This window comes from Syngnathoides biaculeatus, chromosome 1 (genome assembly GCF_019802595.1).
Source record: "Syngnathoides biaculeatus isolate LvHL_M chromosome 1, ASM1980259v1, whole genome shotgun sequence".
In the NCBI taxonomy this organism is placed as follows: Eukaryota; Metazoa; Chordata; class Actinopteri; order Syngnathiformes; family Syngnathidae; genus Syngnathoides; species Syngnathoides biaculeatus.
The window spans coordinates 14,217,160-14,232,692 of record NC_084640.1 but is presented as its reverse complement, the minus strand read 5'-3'; the positions used below and the strand labels follow the sequence as shown (position 1 = coordinate 14,232,692).

General features: G+C 49.5%; 2 protein-coding genes across 5 annotated transcripts; both read left to right on the top strand.

Annotated features, from left to right (window-relative positions):
- Positions 1–125: 125 nt before the first annotated feature.
- LOC133501041 (solute carrier family 2, facilitated glucose transporter member 1-like) lies at positions 126–7,063 on the top strand. 3 transcript variants are annotated; one of them, XM_061820453.1, is made up of 11 exons: positions 126–277; positions 481–637; positions 2,064–2,171; positions 2,261–2,421; positions 2,895–3,135; positions 3,209–3,371; positions 3,683–3,870; positions 3,967–4,071; positions 4,149–4,247; positions 4,313–4,516; positions 5,737–7,063. In XM_061820453.1, the coding sequence occupies exons 2-11, from the start codon at positions 626–628 to the stop codon at positions 6,052–6,054; spliced, it is 1,599 nt and encodes a 532-aa protein (XP_061676437.1). In that variant the 5' UTR covers positions 126–277; positions 481–625; the 3' UTR covers positions 6,055–7,063. The 3 variants fall into 3 exon arrangements, with proteins under 3 accessions (XP_061676437.1, XP_061676445.1, XP_061676451.1); XM_061820461.1 differs by lacking the exon at positions 481–637 and having other exon boundaries at positions 175–277; XM_061820467.1 differs by lacking the exons at positions 126–277; positions 481–637; positions 2,064–2,171 and having other exon boundaries at positions 2,261–2,377.
- A 149-nt stretch (positions 7,064–7,212) lies between these two features.
- Positions 7,213–15,532, top strand: LOC133500947 (polyhomeotic-like protein 1). Of its 2 annotated transcripts, none has more exons than XM_061820247.1 (15): positions 7,213–9,570; positions 10,196–10,335; positions 10,459–10,575; positions 11,385–11,504; positions 11,592–11,804; positions 11,882–11,951; positions 12,071–12,852; positions 12,927–13,041; positions 13,104–13,264; positions 13,346–13,409; positions 13,641–13,728; positions 13,809–13,980; positions 14,155–14,380; positions 14,463–14,627; positions 14,739–15,532. In XM_061820247.1, exons 1-14 carry the CDS (start codon positions 9,234–9,236, stop codon positions 14,612–14,614), a joined length of 2,757 nt encoding a protein of 918 aa, XP_061676231.1. In that variant the 5' UTR covers positions 7,213–9,233; the 3' UTR covers positions 14,615–14,627; positions 14,739–15,532. The 2 variants fall into 2 exon arrangements, with proteins under 2 accessions (XP_061676231.1, XP_061676241.1); XM_061820257.1 differs by having other exon boundaries at positions 11,592–11,774; positions 14,739–15,531.
- Position 15,533: the final 1 nt, after the last annotated feature.

Genomic DNA, 15,533 nt, shown 5'->3' with positions numbered 1-15,533 from the left:
CTTATAACACCAAAGGCGCACTGCGCGTGGGTCCCTAATAATTCGGGCTGCGTGCGTGCATGCCGCGGCCACCGTAGGACATGGCGGCCGGCGCGACGTCAGAGGCGCTGTAGGGGGCGGGGCCACGTCACGACATCTCTTTTTTTTTTTTTTTCTTCTTCTTCTTCTTCTTCCCCTCTCCTCGCAGATTTCCCATCCATCCCGAAACAAGAGGAAGAAGTAGGTCGTGGACGTGCGGCGGCAGGATTTCTCGAGGCTCGGGCTGCTCCACGCACAGGTTAGTTGACGCTTAAACCAACCCCCCCCACCCCCGGTTTTTTTTTTTTTTTTTTTTTTAGATGTCAATATTTGTATCAAATTGCCAACCTATCCGTCAACGTTGATCGTGACCCCCCCCCCCCTCCAATATTCGTGTCCCGGTCGCCGCCGAGCTTTTTTTTTTTTTTTTTTTTGTATTTTTGGGGTTTTTTTTTTTTTTAGAACCGCGGAAAGCTCCTCACTGCTGGGGTGCGTGTGTTTCTCCGCAACGGTGAGCGCAGACGGGCGGCTCCGAAGCGCCACCTGAGGATCGTGATCGCCTCGCACGTCCGTTTTGAATCATACAAAAATAATAAATCCCAAGACGATGGACGGACAGGTGAGTTGTTTTTCCATTGTCCCCCCTTCACGTCAACATGCCCACTCTGCCTGAACGCAAATTAGATTATTATTATTATTTCTCTCTAGTGATGGCAATCGGGATGAATTTTTGAAGGCGCTTCCAATACAACACGCCTGATGCAATCATTAGAAATACATAAAGCGGCGTCTCTTTCATTAAAAGGCACCGCTGTTGTCTTTGAAGAGTTTTCCGTTGACATTGTAATCATGTTTGATCAACTCAATGAAGCTTTCATGTCATTGATGAGTGAAGCGTGCGCGCGGACGCACGGGCGCGCGCACGCTGCGTCACTTTGTCATCGGACCCCCGTGTCAGCTGATAAGTTTATTGTTTGATTTTTGTTTTTAAGTGGAAGGGGAGGGTCGAGCGCATGCGCGAGCACGTCGTTCCATGTTTGCACATGCACAATGTCAATATGGACAGAAGTCAAGTGTTTATAAAAAAAATAATAATAATTTTAACAAAGCTGCGATGTTGGAAAAGAGGAATAAAAAAATTGAAAGAAGAATTTATTATTTTAGATGCACAGTGCAAGAAAGGGCCGGCGGAATTTCTTACTTCCGGGGGACAAAATGTCGTTTTTAGCGCTTCCTGCTGAGTTACAAATGGAGTGTCTTTAGGAAAGGGTTGCCATGGAGACAAGGAGGGGGCGACTATTGACACTTGGAGGGCAGGTGGGGGGGCACACACATTTATACTCCATATTGACGTTTCCTGCACTGGTCATGTGATTTATTAGCTCTAATAGCTAATCAAATGCTGAAAAAATGCAATATTGAAATTGCATAAAACTGTTCACCACATCCCGATAAAATGATTCAGTTATGAATTTTTATTCAAGCTGTACTAAAAAAAAATAATTGTGACAGCCGATGACGGTGCAAAATGATGAGTTCAAGGCCCGCTTGATGGCTTTTCTTTTTTTTTTAATATATATATATATTTTTTGTGGGGCTCAGGTTCCCCCGTCGCCCCCTGCTGGCCGACGTAGGGACGTGCAGGGGCCTCACGTGACTCAAGGGCGTCTTTGAGTGTCCGCTGCACTTCCTGCCCGGTCAGCAGCGTGCTGACAAAACAAAAACATTAAAAATGAAATTTTGCCAGCCAGAAGCACTGGGCAAATGTTGAGAAGATAACTTTGGAAATACATAAATGTGGAAAACACATATATTGATCAAATGTGCACTATTAACGACAAACGTAGACACAATAATAGATGACACCACAAGGTGGCGCTTTGCGTTCATACTTGTAAAAAATGAAACCATAGAAGAGGTGTAGACATTTTATATCCTCCCTAAATTGAAAATGTGTGCGCTTTGTTTTGTTGCATGTCAATTTTTTTTTTTTAATGATTATTTTAATTTTTTTGCACGGGTGCGCTAAATATTTTTCGTTGCAGTCGCAGGGCAAGCAGGTGACGGGCTACCTCCTTTTCTCCCTGGCCACGGCCGTCATCGGCTCGCTGCAGTTCGGCTTCAACACGGGCGTCATCAACGCGCCCGAGCAGGTTGCACCCCCCCAGCCCCCCCCCCAGCCCCCCCCCCCCTATCGTCGCGCGACCGTTGACTTGGATTTTGTGTTTTTCCCCTTTTCAAGAAACTGCGCTCGTTCTTCAACGACACCTGGCTGGAGCGCTACGGCGAGCCCATCGGCCAGGGCGCCTGCACCGTGGTGTGGAGCGTCACCGTCGCCATCTTTAGCGTGGGCGGCATGGTGGGGTCCTTCAGCGTGGGCGTCATGGCCGACCGATTTGGCAGGTTGGGGGATCGCTTTTAGCGTAGCCGCTGTTAGCGAGTTAGCGTCGGACCAATTCTTGTAAAAAATGGCAGATGACTACAGGGAAAAAAAATTAAATACTTCATGTATTCGCTCTATTTTGCTAGATGCTAGCTTAGCAACAGCTAGCATGTCAGAATTTCATCTTTTTTTTTTTTTTAAGGCAAAGTGTAAGGTGCTAATCAGGGTTAGTGCGGTTTGAGCTAATGTTGCCGTTTTGCTACATGTGAGGATATTAGTCCGTTAGCATAAATTTTCCCGACTCTGGAGCCCTTAATGAACGTTAGCGACACGCGTCCCCACTTCTGCTAGGTTAGCCTCGCATTTTTGTGAAATAGTCATGGTCAAAAAAGTAAAAAATGGATCAATCTGCCTTAGCCGTCCGCGTATATGTTGGCAACCTTAGCATAGCGACTGTTAGCATGCTAGCAATTCTCTCGCCCCTCCCCTGCAGGAGGCGCTCGATGTTCCTGGTCAACATCCTGGCGGTGATCGGCGGCCTCCTGATGGGTTTCTCCACCACGTGCTCGTCGTACGAGATGGTGATCGCCGGCCGTCTGGTCATCGGCCTCTTCTGCGGCCTCTTCACGGGCTTGACGCCCATGTACGTGGGCGAGGTGTCGCCCACCCCGCTCAGGGGGGCCTTCGGGACCTTGCACCAGCTGGGCGTGGTCGTCGGCATCCTCGTCGCGCAGGTCGGACGCCGCTAGCGCACGGCGACGCCGCGTCGCGACGAAGCTGACCGCGTTGTTGGCGGCGTGCGCGCAGATCTTGGGCCTGGAGTCGCTGCTGGGCTCGTCGCGCCTGTGGCCCGCCTTGCTGGCGCTGACGGTGGCGCCGGCCGTGCTGCAGTGCGCCCTGCTGCCCTTCTGCCCCGAGAGCCCCCGCTTCCTCCTCATCAACCTCAAGCAGGAGGAGCAGGCGCGCAAAGGTAAACCCGCCGTCCGCTAACGCAGCATCTCCGGTCCGTTAGCCACATCGTCAACGACAGCAAAACAGTCTGGAACGATCGCACTTGTCGTCATCATAATAAATCATTTTCAACAAAGGTAGCCGTCAAAATGGAGGCGCTGTTCTCGCGAAGAATAAATGGTGTAGCGTTTGTGCGTCCTTGCGCGTCGACCCGTTGACAAACGTCGACAAAGTCTCGTCGATCACGCTCGACGGGGAAAACCAAACGCAAAATATTTCTCTTTGCGGCGATGGAAAGATTGATCTGTTTTTGTTTCGCCCGGCGTGCAGCGTTGGTGCGCCTGCGCGGCAGCGAGGACGTTAGCGGCGACCTCCAAGAGATGAAAGAGGAGAGCAACAAGATGGCGCTGGAGAAGAAGGTGACCATCCCCGAGCTGTTCCGCTGCGCCGCGTATCGCCAGCCGCTGCTCATCGCCGTCATGCTGCAGCTGTCGCAGCAGCTGTCGGGCATCAACGCCGTGAGTCGCCGCCTGGCCGTTAGCGGTTAGCGCCGCCGACTCTCGCTAGCAGCGAGGTCTGAAGCGGTCGCTTGTGTGTTTTGTGCGCGCGTGGAGGTGTTCTACTACTCGACGGGCATCTTCAAGTCGGCCGGGGTCCAGCAGCCCATCTACGCCACCATCGGCGCCGGCATCGTCAACACGATCTTCACCGTGGTCTCGGTGGGTACCGGTCCCCCCGCCAAACTTTGGTTTTCCCCTCGGCGTCCGTGATGTCTCCGGCGTGTCGTCTGTCGAAGCTGTTCCTGGTGGAGAAGGCGGGCCGCAGGACGCTCCACCTGCTGGGCTTGGGGGGGATGGCGCTGGCGGCCCTGCTCATGACCGTCTCGCTGCTGCAGGTGAGTCGCCCGCGTCGCCGTTTATCCGGAGCCGGCGTTTTGACCCCGCCCCCTTCCCTCGGCAGAAGGGGCTGCCGGGCATGAGCTACGTGGCCATCTTGGCCGTCATGGCGTTCGTGGCCATGTTCGAGCTGGGCCCGGGCCCCATCCCGTGGTTCATCGTGGCCGAGCTCTTCTCGCAGGGCCCGCGGCCCGCCGCCATGGCCGTGGCCGGCTGCTGCAATTGGACCTCCAACTTCCTGGTGGGCGTGAGCTTCCCCAAACTCGAGGTGAGCGCGTGCACCAAAAAAAGGCGAAGAACACAACAACAACAACAACAACAAAAAGGGGGGGCGAGGGGGACTCAAAATATATTTGGAAGATTGGAGGTTGCATTTTATTTTGAAAAACTGAAGGGGAAAAAATTGTTTGCAAGGAATATATTTTTTTCTAAAAGAGATATTTTTGAGGACCTCTTTGTAGATTTAAAAAAAAAGAGAAAACTATAAAAAAAAGTTTTTACATTTAAATAAATTTTGCAGTATTTTTCCCTTCGCGACAACAAAAAAAACTTTTTGGGGTCTAAATCATTCTACACTTTTTTTGAAGAAAAATATTTTGAACATTTTTTCACGCAAATTTTTTTCATGAATAATTCCAGAAAAAAATAAGATTTTCCAACTAAATAATGATGGAATAAAATAAAAAAATTAAATAAACTGGTGCAAACTAATATATATATATATTGAATTTTTTGCATACTGGAGTTGTTTTTACACCTTACAGAAAAAAACTTTTTTTTTTTGACCATGAAAATTTTTTTTTCCAAAATTATTTTGAAAAAGTGATGAGTAGCTTTTCAAATAATAAAAAAAAATTCTGCCCCTGAAAAATCTGAAATTTTAGCAGGAAAGCCATTTTTTTTGCGATCGTTCCCGCCCAAAAACCAGAACTCAAAAAGGCGAAGAACCCAACAACAAAAACAAAAAAGGGGGTTGCATTTTATTTTGAAAATGGTTCCATTTCTCAACTAAAACTGTACATTTGGAAGGGCATTTTTTTCTCTAAAATAGATGTTATTTGAGGACCTCTTTGTATATTTAAAAAATAGATAATAGATAAGTTGACAAGTTTTTACATTTAAATTAATTTAGCAGGATTTTTTTGGGGGGGTCTAAATCATTCTATACTTTTTTTGAAGAAAAATATTTTCAATTTTTTTTCAAGCTAATTTTCCATGAATAAATCCAGAAAAAAATATGATTTTCCAACTAAAAAACTAAATCTAAAATGAACTGAAGCAAACGAAAATATTGAACGTGTTTTCTTCATCACAGAAAATCAGATTTTTTTTTCATTCTGGAGTTGTTTTTACCCCTTACAGAAAAAAATTTTTTTTTTTTCCAAAATTATTTTGAAAAAGTGTGTAGCTTCTCGTGTAAAAGAACAAAAATTCTGCACCTGAAAAATGTGAAATTTTCCCTTTTTTTTTTGCCCCCCCCCCCTGCAGGAATTGTGCGGCCCGTGGGTCTTCCTCATCTTCACCGCCTTCCTGGTGCTCTTCTTGGTGTTCACCTTCTTCAAAGTCCCCGAGACCAAAGGCAAAACCTTCGACGAGATCGCCCGCAGCTTCGGCGGCGGCGGCGCCCCGCCCGCCTCCTCCCCGGGAGTCGCCCGCCCTTGCCCTCCCGCGGGGGCCGACGGCGCCCCCCCGGCCAAGGGGGACGACGGGGAGAAGGAGAAAGCCCCCCTGGTGGAGAAGGGCGCCGGCGACAACACCGAGATGGCGTCCCTCAGGGACACGTCCATCGTGATGGAGAGCGTTTAACTTCAGTCAAAGGAACGGGAGGATTTCAACGCCCCCCCCCCCCCCCCCCCCCCCCAAAAAAAAAGGTTGAAATCCTCACTTCCTTTGGCTGTCGACAGATTGAATCGAAATTCCGACCAAAGTCGGTGGCGCTCGTGACGGTTGGTCGCCGTGACGACTTAAGCGCCTGGCCAGGGGGCGTGGCCTTCTCTTTGGAGTGCGTATTATATTCGTCTGTGTGTAACTTTGTACGCTTAATGTAGCCACGAGCTAGCGTGGAGGGGGGGGGGCTACTTTCCCGTTTTTCATGCACCCCATCAAAAGTCCTGTCGCGTGAATATTGATGATGATATTAGCCGTTGCGTCCCTACTAAAATTGAATATTATTTGAAAATGTTTAGTAGTTTATGAAATCATTGGTTAATTAATTTACTGGACATAAAATATTTTTTTCTAAACGGGATTTATTTGATTTTAGAAAAAAAAATTTTAGATATTTTTATGAATCCCTAATTAACTCTCATTCAATTTTTTTAAAGGCAATATTTTAATAATTTTCTCATTTATTGATTGAAAGTGTTTAGTAGTTTATGAAATCCTTGGTTAATTAATTTACCGGACATAAAAAAAAAATTATCTATAGGTGATTTGTTTGATTTTGGAAAAAATCGATTTTAAAACAACTTGTAATTTTTACGAATCCCTGATTAACTCACATTCAATTTTTTTAAGAAAAGATTTAAATAATTTTAACAATAACAATAACAATTACTTGATTGAAAAATGTTGAGTACTTTATGAACTCATTGGTTAATTAATTTACCGGACATAAAAGATTTTTTTCTCAATAGTTGATTTATTTGATTTAGGAAAAATAACTTAATTATATTTTTATAAATCCCTGATTAACTCATGTTCAATTTTTTTAAAGGAAAGATTTTAACTCATTTTTCTCAATTACTTGGATTGACAATTAGTCCAGTAAATAAAAAAAAAAATTAAGCGGTCCACATGCTCAATTTGCGCAAAACCGAGTTTATTCTAAAAAAAAAAAATCAAATAGTTGATTCCAACCAAAGCGATGAACAATTGAAATTGCAAAAGTGTCCGCACCCCTCCGCCCCCGCGCTAACTTGTGCTTGCTGGTGCTGTTACCACGGCAACCGTCCACCACGACAGTGTTGCGTCATCCTCGGCTTCCGGGAAACGAATTTCCTTCCCTCCGCGGGGGCCATCTTGTGCTTATTTTTGTCTGTTTTTATGTCCCCCCCCCCCCTCCACCCAAAGCGTGGAGCCTTAACTGCCTCATCGTCATAATTCTGATTATTATTAGCTTTTTGCCAGCAATACCAAAGTACATCAGTTTTTCCCTTTTCAAGCTTGATAATTTATTCAAATATGACGTTATCCTAAAGCCATTTTACTACAGCTCTGAGAAGTACAGTATATCAATAATATATAGAGAAATATAAAACTACAGTCTATATTGAAGAAAGATATTTAAGATTTATTGAAGATGGATGACGAAGGGGAAGACGATTATTTTTTTGAGACAGCGGCGTCGAGCCGAACAGAAGTTTTCCACACGTACGTTTGCGCTTTAGAAGGATTTAAAAAAGGGGGCAAAAAGTGGAATCTACAGATGAAACATTTCACGGCGTGACGGGCAAGTGCCAATATGTCAAAAATGTATTTTTTTTTTTTTTTTTACAGCGGTTGCCTTTCATGCATTTCGACGGCCATTTCCCCGTTTTACAAAAGGGACGTTCATAGACGTCATTGGCAGGAAGCTGGGGAAAAAAGATGCCGTTTGTCAAAACTTTTCATTTGTAACGTGTGAAATATTTTCCCCCTTATCCCGAACAATTTGAGGAACGCGGTCGTGCTCGCCGCCGTTGTTTGCTCACGGCAACGGCGCGAAAAGTATTTGGTGGACACGTTCGAAAGACAAAATATTTGTTACCGAGCAGTTTTTAATTTTTTTTTTTTTTGTAACTGCGCATTTTTCCTAGAAAATTTGAAATATGAAGACGCATTTTTTAAATCTTAATTTTAGTTTTATTTAGTTAAAGTTTTATTTAGTTCAATTCATTTGGTGTATGTAATATATATATATATATATTGCATTTGATTTTAAAATACACTCAGAAAACATTTATTATTGCACTTTTTTTTTTTATTATTCCTAGCTATGTTTTTAGAAGAAACTGATTTGCAATCGTTGGTTCTCCCCCCCAAAATTTGTAAGCAAATCGTTTTTTTAAAAAAAAGTGTGCGGTATCAAAAACACGAACAGTGTACTTAAATATGTATTTTGCGACTCGAAAATATTTTTTGTGCGCACGAGATATTTAAATTGTGGCCACAAAATGTGTTGTTCTGCTCTATATTGATTTATCGATTGATGGTGACGTCATCCGGCCAAGCGAGTTCCCAGCATGCACATGTTGTCTTCCATATTTTTTTGTTGTCTTTTTCCATATTTTTGGGCTATTATTAAATCTTAACAACTTTAGTTTGCGTTACCACGCGCGTGTTGTCGCATTTTGTCGGATTTCCCCGCGCCGACGCTGCGCCAAGAGATTGAAAAAGATTTTTTTCAGATTTTTGAAGGGATTCGCCGCCGCCGCCGCCGCTTTGTGACCGTCACGAAGTTTCCGGGTCAAAACTTTCACACGCTGACATGTTGTTTGTGCGTGTCGTCGTGTTCGTATTGTACACGTAGAACGTTCTGGAATAAATCCCATACAATATAAACACAACACGGGTGGAGCTGTGGATTTTTTTATCATTTACATTTTTGGGTCATATTCAACAATTTCAAAAGCACTAAGTGAAATTGGTACAATGTGACTCCATTTTTGGTCATTTTTCCGGAGAGTTTTGGGATTCAATTATGTATTTTTAGAAATTTTTTTGTTTTTTTTTTTTGTGCAAAGGTGACTTTGATTTTGAGGCGATGTAATGGCAAAATTTTGAGCCACAAGACATCTTAAATTTCATATTTTTGGTTATAATCATCGAGGTAGTCGGGAAGAGAAGAAACAAATTTTGGGAAAACAAAAAAGTATTTATGGGAATTCAATAAACAGGCGCACAATCCGAATCGATTCAGATCCATATCCAATCAGATTTGTATTTATGTATGTGCATTTGGGAATAATAACGCTAATTTTTCATTGACGTCACCGACAGAAGCCATGAATTTTCGCTTTCAATGGTTCGATTGGAGTTATGGATCGGCGGCTCCGTTCGGATCCGCTCGGCATTCTTCGTCCTCAAAAGTGGGCGTGGGCCCGCCAACGTCAGTCGCCCGTGGGTCACCGCCGGTTCCGTCCAGAAGGAACGTGGAAAAGGGACGACCCCGAACCCACGCTGGGGGACAGGTAGCCGTCTCGCTGACACCCCCACGGACACCCCTCCACGAGCGCTTCACCCACGCGGCAGTCGGACCGGAGGAGAGACACGAGCCGCCGCTGAAAGGACGCGTGCCGGCCTGGCTGCTGGCTGGACGCCCAGAGAGCAACAAGCTAGCAGGTTCGGTGCCGGTTCGGGGCTACGAGCGAGCAACCCAACGTTAAATGGGTCTGTTTTTATCACATTGGAGGGTCGGGGGTAGGCGAACCGTACACCGGGAAGGTACCGAGACGCCTCAGTGAGCGTTTTGTCACGTGACTGCGACACGGCAGCGAGGCCGCCATGTTGGATGGGGCAGGCCCAGCCTGCAATTCTGTGAGCCTTGCAGGAGAAAGATCAGGAGATTTTGTTGTAGTTCTGAGAACAGATTCGTAGCTCCAAGGGGGGAAAAAGTCCAGTTCCGAGTCAACGATCTAGTCCTGAGGAAAGGTTGTCCCGCAAAAATCGGTCCAGTCCTAAAACGAGGTTTTCGTCTTGAGGAAAAAGTACGAGTCGCAAGTGAAGGTTCTGGACCGAGGAGAAAGCGTTGGTACACAATCCCCCCCTGAAAAAAAAAAAATAGTCCCAAATGAATTCCCTTATATTATATTATATTATCCGCTATTTCCCGCCATTTTTTCCTCCGGGTCCAAGAGAAGGTTCTGTCCCGCCTCAAGGTCCGCGCAACCAAGTCCATCGTCGCTACGCGCGACTTTGCATTCCAAAGCCGCCGATGACAGATTGCGTTGACGCGTGTGATCCTCAGTAACCATGGAGACGCACGGCGAGCGACAACAGCGTCAGCAGGCCCCGGCCAATGAGAGCGCCGCGTCCGGCCCCGGCCCCGCCCCCGCCCGCCCCCTGGCGATCAACTCCATGTCGCCGTACGAAAGGCAGGCCGTGCAGGTTTGTGCGCGTCCCACAATGCATTTCGTGGCGAGGAGTTCAAATGTTTGTCATATGGGCCACGGTCCCTATGAAATATTCGATATCGGACGTTGTTTTTGAATCTGTGATCCCCCCCGCCAGGCCCTGCAGGCGCTGCAGGGGCAGCCGCGCGCCGCTCACTACTTCCAGCAGCTGATGCTGCAGCAGCGCATCAACAAAACGCAGCTGCACAACATGGCCGCCGTGCAGCGGGTCAAGGTGCGTGCGTGCGTGCGTGCGTGCGTGTGCCGAGGAACTATGTTGAAAAGAGTTGGGGAGCTTCATTCCGACAAAAGTAGTACATTGCCGCCATCTTGTGGATCCTTGTTGCTGAGGAACCGTGTTGCAGTCAATTGCGGAGCGTCAGTTAAACAAGGCTAGCGCTTGGCTGCTACCGTGACAGCTTCTCGGTTGACATGAATTGAAGCATTTTATTTAGTCAAAAATAGTGCTTTGCCGCCATCTTGAGCCTCCTTGGTGCTGAGGAACTGTGTTGCAGTCAATTGCGGAGCTTCAGTTAAACAAGGGTAGCGCTGAGCTGCTATTGTGACAGCATCTCGGTGCCGAGGAACTACGTTGACATGAATTGAAGCGCTTCATTTCATCGAAAGTAGTGCTTGGCCGCCATCTTCAAGATCCTCGGTGCCGAGGAACTATGTTGACATGAATTGAAGCGTTTCATTTTGTCAAAAGTAGTGCTTTGCTGCCATCTTGTGGATCCTTGGTGCAGAGGAACCGTGTTGCAGTCAATTGCGGAGCTTCAGCGAAACAAGGCGAGTGCTTAGCTGCTATCGTAACAGCATCTCGGTGCCAAGCAACTATGTTGACATGAATTGAAGCTCTTCATTAGGTCAAAAGTAGTGCTTTGCCGCCATCTTTTTGCCACGTCAAAGTGAATTAAGGCGCTAAGAAAGGGATTTGCTGCCATCTTGTGGCAATTGCTGCCAAGTTCTTGCAAAATTTAATTACCTGCAAAGCTCGTCACGTAACGCACGACCGGGCGGTCGTTGCTGTTGTTGTCGTTTCAGGCCGGCGCGACGTCAGACTCCGCCTCCTCGGCCGGCAGTCGGCCCGTCACCGCGGCGACCATCAGCCAGTCGCTGCTGCTGAGCGGCGGGGCGGGCGGTCGGGGTCAGATGTTTCTCAGGGTGCGTCTAATGGCCGCTCCGGAGAACGTAAAGGATGACGAGCGCTTGATTTTTATTCCGGAACCCTCCGACTTCTCCTCCCCGCAGGTCAACCGTTCCCTGAGAGCGCCGATCTCCTCGCAGCTCATCTTCATGCCCGGCGGGGCACCCGGGGGCGCCACCGTGACGACCGCCTCCGTGGCGACCGTCACCGTGGCCACCGTTGCCCGCCCGCCCAAAGAGGAAATGGCGGCCACGACGTCCTCCGGCGGCCAAACGGACGGCGAGCTGGTCAGCGATTCTGTCCGGACTCTTTTTGATGTAAAACTGCTTTGCCTGCAGTCTGATCAAGGTTCTGGTGTCCCCCTGTGTTCACCGCATGTCTCCGCCCGGCACAGAACCTGGCAGTGAGGGGCGTGTCCTTTCCGAAAAGTCTCAAGACGGAGGCGCTCGAAAAGTGCAATGCGGGTGAGCAAAAACACGTCGTTACATCATTTCCTGTGGGCTGAGGTGACATGAGCGGAAATGCACGTCGATGGCACTCGAGGGCTTTTTCCCAAATTTATTCACATCTTCTCTACGTCCAGCGTCCTCCTCGCTGGTCGCATCCCTCACCAAGTCCACGCAGCCGCTGCCGTCCCCCATCAAGATCCCCACCTACCCTCACCCCGCCCACTTGAAGGCCAACCCCTCCCCCGTCGTCTCCACCCCCTCCCTCCCGTTCTCGCAGCTTCTGCTGCACGGAACCCGCACCCTCACCGCGGGGACGGCCACAAATGCGTTGGTCTTGGCGTCCGCGGCGGCCTCGCAAGCCCGCGTCCACCCGCTGAACGTGGGCGCTGCTGAGCCGGCGGCGGGGGGCGCCCAGACCTTGGTGGTTCAGCCCCTGCAGAAGAGCGCGCCGGGGGGCGACAAGGTGACGCACCCCAATGGGCCGGTCCCCATCCAGCCCAAAACCCTGCAGGGGCTCCGCCTGCCCCTCCGCCTCCCTCCTAAAACCCCCCCACCTATCCTGCCTGCCCTGTCGCCAGCCGGCCGCCCACCGCGGACGCCCCACGTCCCCGTTCAGTTTGTGGGCGCCCGGCAGAGCGCGCTGGGAAGTGGCCAGGCTTTAGCTCTACCCCGGGGGGGCTTCAATCAGGAGTTGGCGGCCGTCTGCACCAGCTCGTCCAGTCGCCACACCGTGGGGGCCTCCGTCACTTCCGGGGAGGGCGGTGTCCCGGTGACCTCGCAGGCTCATCTCCACCCCGGTGCACGTCAGAATGAATCTATGGTGCCCGCCTCTACGCTGCCCCTAGCGCAAGAGGCGCAAAGTGGGACTCCGGGGGTGGCGACTAACTCTGATCCCACAGGAAACCCCAGCGGTCAGGTGAGGAGCTCCTTAATGCAACACAGCAGACACACGATGGGCTGTCAATCAAAAACCGTTTGACTTTTTTACAGAGCAAGGATGCGGCGCTGAAGCGCAAGATGGAGTCCAGCTGCGACTTCATCCCCGAAGTCCGCCAGCCGCCGGCGTTACGAGATGACGCCTCAACTCTGCCCGACTCGGATGCAGGTAGCAACTGAGCGGAGTCCAGCCAGAAGAACCCATTTTGACACCACGCCTTCCCTTTCCAGACGTTTCTGCCGCCCCTCCGGCGTCCCCCTTAGCGTCGGCGTCCCGTGGCGTCTGCGGTGTGGGCGAGAGGGCTCCTCCCCCCCAAGCGGTGGTCAAGCCGCACGTCCTGACGCACGTCATCGAGGGCTTCGTCATCCAGGAAGGCGCCCGGCCTTTTCCGGTGAGTTCCCGGCCGGCGGGTTCCGTTGGCGTCAGAGCTCCTTTTTAAAACCCTGTTTTTCCCCTCATCCCGGACTGACAGGTATGCGGGCAAACCAAAGACCCGACCGGGGAGGACTTGGCTCCCTCTGTAGCCACGGCAACAAGTCAGAGACAATTTTTTTTTTGTCATATGACATTTTCTTTTCATGTTAAACAAAGTCAGTAAAATTCAGACAAGAAACCGGGTGAGCTTGTTTGGGTAGGCGAAAATTCATACAGACCCCCCCAAAAAATTATGACATAGTTTGATATGATTTGATAGCGACGTTTCTCCAGATGAACGAGTGTGCGGAGCATCTTTCATTTTTCATATTTTCCCCCGTTGCTCCCCGCAGTGATGACGTGCGAGTACTGCGAGGAGTCGGGCCCCGCCAGCCGCTTTCCAGGGGCCAAAAGGTTCTGCTCCACTTTGTGCGCAAAGAGGTACAAAACGAGTCTGCGGCTCTCGGACTGGGTCTCCGGCTGGTCTTCGGTTCTGACGTCGTTATGTTCTGGTTCCACAGGTTCAAGCTCGCCTTTGCCAGGCGGCCATCTTGGGAGCGTCAAAGCCCCCTCTCCGACTCGGAGGAGGAATGCGGTGCGGCCCGGAGGAGGACCAGGAGGAGGAAGGTGCCCCGCCGGACCAGCTCGGAAATCGCCAGCGCCAAGATCGCGGGCCAGTCGCTTTCGGCCAAGGTGGGAGGCGGGCGAAGGAGGATTTTCGCCTTCTTTTGTAGAACTGCGTTGAAGCTCCAGGATAAGAAAATAGACCTTGTCTGATATTGTCTGCGAGTCAAAGCTAACAAATGCTAGCAACAAAAAAAGAAGTTTCAAGTGTTCTGAAAAGTTCTGATCACGTTTGCACCGCAGCGCCACTCCGAGTCCAGCCGCTCGGAGAGCGAGTGGAGTGGCGAGGACGAGGACGACGACGCCGCCGCTTCTCTCTGGCCCGCTTCCTCCTCGGCTCCCGGCCTTCGTCGGACCCCTCCGCCTTCGCCGCCGCCGCCGGCCCCGGTCCAGAAGACGTCCGCCGCGCCTTCGAGCCCCGCACGCTGGACTGTGGACCAAGTGTCTCAGTTTATCTGCTCGCTGCAAGGTGAGAAGCCTCGAAAGCGGGTCAGCGCGTCATTGTGCCGCAGTTTTCCGGAAAGTTCCTCACCCGGCGTGTCGCGTTTCAGGCTGCGAGGACCTGGCGTCGCTCTTCTGGTCTCAGGAGATCGACGGACAGGCGCTGATGCTGCTGAAGGAGGAGCACCTGGTGTCGGCCATGAACATCAAGCTGGGCCCCGCCCTCAAAATCTGCGCCCACATCAACAACCTGAAGGAATGAGTCGCTAGTCCAGGTACCGCCACAGCCTTCTGACTCGGTCTTCTCTCGTGTTCCCCACCAGGCCTGGACTTGTCCTGGTCTTCTGTTTCGACCCCCCACAAATGTGAAGTTTTCATTTTTTCAGTTTCGGCGACAAATGTAGCAGAATTCTTTGAACAAAGTCAAGATCCGGGCCGTCGTACTCGCAGTCGACGGCGTTCTTTATCCTCTGCGAAGAACGACTGATATTGGTGCCGCACTGATGAGCTCCGGAGGAGTTGAGATGTCGCGATGAACTGCGGTTTTTAAAATATGGGATAATACAAACGTAGAGACTTGAGTCACCAAAAAACAAACAAACAAAAAAAATCATAACCTGAAACGGTTCCATTCCAAGGCAATAGCGTAAGAAACTGTCTTCCACGGACCCAATGATGGCGTTCTGGTTCTGGACCACGTCAGCCGGGAGTTGTGATCTTCTCTGGACTGTACATTTTTTTAAAAAATCTTTATTAATGGTCTGCATTAATGACATCCTTGTGTCCAATTTTGGACCGGACCGCATGGACTTTGGACCGTGGACTCTTTTGTTTCTTCAGAAGCGGACCATGGAGACCTACCTCCCTCAAGGCTTTTTTTAATTTACATTTTTCACAGTTTTATTTTTGCCGGACGTTTGGATCTACAGGCCAAACAGTTTTTTTCACCGGCTCGTCCCGATGTTCTCAACGGAGAACCAATGAAAACTCGGACGCTCGTGTATTGTGTGTGCGTGTCTAATATTTCCGTACAGTATTTCTGTTTAAAGTCTGGTCTTCAGTTCGAGCCTTGACCGCCTCCTGGGTCTTCTCTCGAGGGGGAAAACCTGCACGAGACCCGTCATTCAGGATCACGTGGAAACTCTCTCAAATGCTCTCAGTCTTTGTCCGTTTAGCGGCAA